The 5,973-nt window shown below is 30.2% G+C and overlaps 1 protein-coding gene across 1 annotated transcript; it reads left to right on the forward strand.

Moving 5' to 3' along the window:
* The first annotated feature begins 868 nt into the window (after window positions 1-868).
* Window positions 869-4,692, forward strand: LOC116415922 (histone-lysine N-methyltransferase Suv4-20-like). Its single transcript, XM_031921568.2, has 2 exons — window positions 869-1,893; window positions 3,267-4,692. The coding sequence occupies exons 1-2, from the start codon at window positions 1,159-1,161 to the stop codon at window positions 3,624-3,626; spliced, it is 1,095 nt and encodes a 364-aa protein (XP_031777428.1). The 5' UTR covers window positions 869-1,158; the 3' UTR covers window positions 3,627-4,692.
* Window positions 4,693-5,973: the final 1,281 nt, after the last annotated feature.

Here is a 5,973-nt window from a genome sequence, read left to right on the forward strand (position 1 = left end):
ACTTCTCTCCGCCTGATTCGGGGTCACACGCAACGTTCAACTTCGCGGGAGGTGCGCGTTCTTCCAAAATACCTCTCTCTGACTCCGACTTCGGCTGGCCGCCAATTAATTCGGTTGGCGCCAGTTCTTCATTCCTAACTTTCTTCAACTGGTCGCGCGTTCCGTCGGACTGCGCCAATTCTTTCTTCGTAACTTGCTTCGACAAATTCATCCTCCTCCTCATCCTCCTTATCAGGAGGTAAAACTGGTAAAAAAATCTAATGAAATCGAGGATGCCAGGACATTATCAGCGTCAACTGTGAAAGTATAGCACGTAGACAACATTATTTATTGTTATACTGTTTAATCGTCTACAACTATGTATTGCAGTTTAAGACGCTTTGTACAAGAAAAGTATATAATACGTCTATTGTCATGAATATTTGATGAACAATTATTGAATCCACAACTAACCTTTAAAATCCATTTTCGCATTCATCGTTGTTAAGAAACACTTATAAAAATTCTTGTAGAATGCATCAGTAACATTCATTATAATCTTAACTTTCGTATCTTCGTCTGGATGACTGTATACGTGGAAAATAATATGTTTGCTGAATTTATTATCATCTGAGCTATCTAGAACTATTGTGTCAATGGTCAATCGTTCAGCAGACATCGAAATCGTCATGAAGGCCTTGAAGAATTGAATGAAATCCTTCACAAACTTATTGCCATTGTCTCTTGATGATTTTACAAAATCATATTCCAAATCGAAGAAAAATGTGGCAGTATCGTAAATAACCTTCATTCATGCATGTTATAATACAAATCAAATTAAATGAATACATTTAATAATTATATATATATATATATATATATATATATCTACAAGGTGATCTTCTGGGATATCATTTTTCTGGGATCCCAGAAAGAATTTGCAATTTTTTCTGGGATCCCAGAAATAATTTGCAACTTTTCTAGGCTCTAATGATAAACTTCTAGGATCCCGGAAATAATTATAATTCATCCGAGGGTTTATAATATTTTACTTCTGGGATCATGAAAACAACTTCTAGGATCCTGGAAATAATTTATAATCAATTCTAGACTTTATAGTATTTTACTTCTAACGCTATAGAAAACTAATTACTATACGAGTACATCATCTTTTTCAAAATGTTGCAATTTAAAGAAATCTCTCTTATAGATGATATTACCAAATTTTTAATTATAGATACATATTTAGGATTTGAAACAAAAAAAATTGATGACATAAATGTTAAAAACCTTTTTAAGGATGACAGTCAGGATATCATTAAAACTATAAAAGAGTTTCTTGAAAAAGTTGATTATGACAGTACAATATCTACATTTTTTACTTTGATAAATAAAAATTTACCAGAAGTTTCTTATTTATACTCGAACGATTTCAAAGATAGTTTACATAAGTATTTAGAATTAATTGATCCTAATAATTTAGTAAATACAGTTCAAGAAACATTTCAATACTCAAGTTTTGAACGACAAACTAAGATTACAGCTAAAACATTGATTAAAAAAAATATGAAAATCGAATTAACGGGTTTGTATACCCCATTAACTTTAGAAGAAGAGAAAAAATTATCTAAAGAAGGAAATGATTTTTCTATCATGTATAGTTGTAGGAAGAAAACCTATGTAGTATTACTCGGACCAATCGCTTTAGTGAACCATGACTGTAATGCTAATTGTAGTTATACATCAAATGTTGAAGGAATCATGTATCTCAGTTCGAAAAGAAAAATACAAAAAGGCGAAGAAATCACCTGTGTTTACAGTAATGATTATTTCGAAAGTAATAATTTACTTTGTGAATGTAAGACATGCAATGATGCAAAACATTTACATAAAAGACAATTAAAACCGATTCAGGTAACTATATTTTTATCTTTTTTTAACTTATTTATTTACCCTCATGGAAAAGAATATAATTTGGGACATATTGAGTGTTATTCCCACTAAGGTAAGATTTAATTATAATATGCGCATAGAAAGTTATATCAGTTTAATCTTATATTTATGATTTTACACTTATTTTAACGTACAAAATAAAAAAGGTGGCTTATAACAGTCTATCGGTATCTCTTTCTTTCATAAGTTGTTAAAAATTGATCATGTCATAAATTGACATGATAAATTACTTAAATCTTGCCGTTAAGTAATAAATAATGACTATTATAGGTATTGTTATTAAATTTTGAATTTATTCGCATTAAAATGTTTAGTTTATAAATTCATTTTCCATTTTTGTTTATCTATATATATACCTTTTATTAAATGCTACCCGTATAATAGTTTTGTAATTGTTACAAGTCCTTTTTTATAGATAAAGTTAAATGTATCATATACCATGCCAATGCAAACAGTCGGTTTATCCTCAAAGCTTTCAATTGATTCAATATTTGAATATCAATTACTATACAGTATTATAAAAAAACTTTGCCTGCAAAGTCGTTTCAAAAAATTTGCACCCAAATAATGAAAAGCCGGATCCAAGTTTACATATGCAGATTTTTTATCAAGCAAATTAATTAACTTAATTTGAAACCATTTTATTAATTCATATGTTTTTTAGATGTACACACTAAATTTAGACAATGCAGATTTAACAGTTTCAAATTATAGACATTTCAGGTTAGAAATGCCACAAAAAAAGCTCAAAAAATGAATTAAAAGTTTTTAAAATATCTATTTCTGTACATATTAATACACTAACTGCCACAGCCTTAAAATTCCATACAAAAATCATATATATTTTATGTCTAATATAATAGGTTTATTTATTTTTATTAGATTTTGAAAGATGAATATAATTGTTCTTGTGAAATAAAATACAAATTGTATATACTTAGTGTGAAAGAAGATTTTTATCATAATGATCGCACTGTTAAAATAGACTATTAAATAGAAAAGAACTCTATTTATATTAATTATGTAAATTTTTATTTATTTATTGTTATATTTTTTAGTAATTGATAGTCAAATCTTGATTGATTATACTATGCACATACGACTATAAGAAATGTTCTATAACATATAAAACAATTTCACGCGCTATATCATTATGCTCAAGAGCATATATTATTAATATACACTCTTGAGACTCCGGCAGAAAGAGATGACTGTGGCATGATATTTACTTGTGTTTACTAGTCAGTCAACTTTATGTATCTTACTTTAATAATTAGTTCTAAAATATTTGATTTTTCAATTTGTAAAATGATAAAAGAATTCATTTTTTCTAGTATCAAAATCTATCAACATCAAACATTATTGCCAGAAAACTAATTGAGTTCAAAACATTGACAGAAAAAATGTTACCGTCAGAATTTCATGGAAAATGCCAACGAAAGACTAATAATAATTTTGAAAAAGGGTTAGCTTATGACAATGAATTTTATAGAATATTTATTGAATTTTTAAAAATTAATAGAATAATCTCAGAAACGACTGAAGAACCCAAACTGCAAGTTGATCAAATTAAAAGCATAGTACTTGGAATTTACAAAAACTGGCATATTTCAAGCTATAAAGCAGTGGAAAAATTTGTAACAAAGTATTTTGAAATCATCAAGGAAGATATCAAAGGTAAGCATTTAGAATAATTAGAATAGTCAAGTTAAAAAGCAAAAAATTAAAACCGTTACGCAAATGTTTTACAATTTCCTTATTTATTTTACTTGAGAACTCTGCTTAAATCAGCATACAAAAAATGATATATTATTACATTATTAATATATCAAAGTAAATAACTTAGATTAATTTATATTTCTTCAAAATAATTATTCCAAAATTTCATTTGTTACCTTTTGATTGGAAATAAACTTTCTGTGAAACCATTAAAATAATTTCATCAAACTTGAATAGTTACCTGTAAAATAATATTTTCCACAAAGTAAGGATTTCTTAAAATTGATAATTATTGTCCATAAATGTAGCAATAAATATACTTATCTGAAGAGCTTTTGTTCCAATATATGAAATTCTACAAATATTATTTTCTTTTTTAAAGAGTTATCAACTCAAGCCATTGACTCACTCTAATCATATTATCATATTAAATATTTAGAATATACACAAATTTTATTTTCAATGATATACTGTGTATGTGTATACGTCTTTATCAATGTTGTTTTTGTTACACTAACAGCTGTTTGAAATCCTGTCTATACAATAAGATCCCTTCCATTGTTCTGATTAGCTGAATCCTTAAACACGGAGTTAATCTAAGATAATCAGCCAATTATATTTATGCTACTAACTTCACGTACCACAACAAAACAAGGAAACAGAACACAGAACAACGGAACAGAAACCATTGTAGACAGGCTCCTGCACCTTGTTCGAAAATTTCGTCGATCACTATTTCGTTAAAATTAGCTATAATACCTAAGAATAAGACTATTTGTCTTGAGAATATTATTGCAATATCCGTTATTGTAAGCCCTAAAAAGACAATTATTTTAATATGATTTTTCTATAAAGTTCTGCACGCACGTAAATGAACACGACAGATCAAGTAAAGACATATAAAGGAAGAGCGACAAACACGTGTGAAAAAGAGGCGCTTGTTCCACCAAAATCCTCGCAGTACTTGTCATTTTTTGTACGTGAATTGGATCATATATTTATTTATATATACAAAAGAAACATCGCGCTATTACCAACGCAATAGTTACGAACACTATACTGATTTTAATGGAATCATCTACGTTCCCAATTCAATGCAAAAGGCAAATAGTTAAAAAACGAATTATTACTGACTCTGGATCGCCAAACACTACATCCTATTTTGCTAATCGAGACCCAGTGAACAAAAATATCACTTAGTACCGGGCATGATTTTTAGAAATAATTCATAATTCGTATTCTCGAATAAAGTAGGTATAATTGACGGTATAGTACGCTTTTGCAGAGCGAACTTACACCTCATATCTACTAGGCCTGAAGTTCGGCATTGTGCCGTCCAAACTGCACAATCCCTAGGCACTTGTCCTCTGTCTTTGTGTACCAATGAACAAAAATATCACTTAGTACCGGGCATGATTTTTATAAACAATTCATTAATCGTATGTTTAAATAAAGTAGGTATATTGACGGTAGAGTACGCTTTAGAAGAGGTTACTCGCCCCTCGCATCAACTGGGCCTGAATTTCATCATTGTGCCCTCCAAACTGCATAATCTCTTGGCAGTTGTCATCTGTCCTGGTGTATCAATCGTCTAATAGGGCCTAAAGGCGCAGTTTACGCACTCGCAACGAACACTACTGATTCTGATGAAATCATCAAAATTCCTACTCTTATACAGAAGACAGATGTTTTAAAATATAATTAGCTTCGACTCTCATCACCATACACTGTTTTATTTTGCTAATCGAGTCCCAATGAACAAAAATATCACTTAGTACCGGGCATGATTTTCATAAACAATTCATTAATCGTATGTTTAAATGTAGTAGGTATAATTGACGGTAGAGTACGCTTTGTTAGAGGTTACTCGCCCCTCGCATCGGCTGGGCCTCAATTTTATCATTGTACCCTCCAAACTGCATAATCTCTTGGCAGTTGTCATCTGTCCTTGTGTATCAATCGTCTAATAGGGCCTAAAGGCGCACTTTACGCACTCGCAACGAACACTACTGATTTTGATGAAATCATCAAAATTCCTACTTTTATACAGAACACAGATGGTTTAAAATATAATTAGCTTCGACTCTGATCACCATACACTGTTCTATTTTGCTAATCGAGACCCAATGAACAAAAATATCACTTAGTACCGGGCATGATTATTGTAAACAATTCATTACTCGTATGTTTAAATAAAGTAGGTATATTGCGGTAGAGTACGCTTTGGAAGAGGTTACTCGCCCCTTGCATCAACTGGGCCTGAATTTCATCATTGTGCCCTCCAAACTGCATAATCTCTTGGCAGTTGTCATCTGTCCTTGT

Source organism: Nasonia vitripennis (genome assembly GCF_009193385.2).
Source record: "Nasonia vitripennis strain AsymCx chromosome 1 unlocalized genomic scaffold, Nvit_psr_1.1 chr1_random0013, whole genome shotgun sequence".
Taxonomy (NCBI): Eukaryota; Metazoa; Arthropoda; class Insecta; order Hymenoptera; family Pteromalidae; genus Nasonia; species Nasonia vitripennis.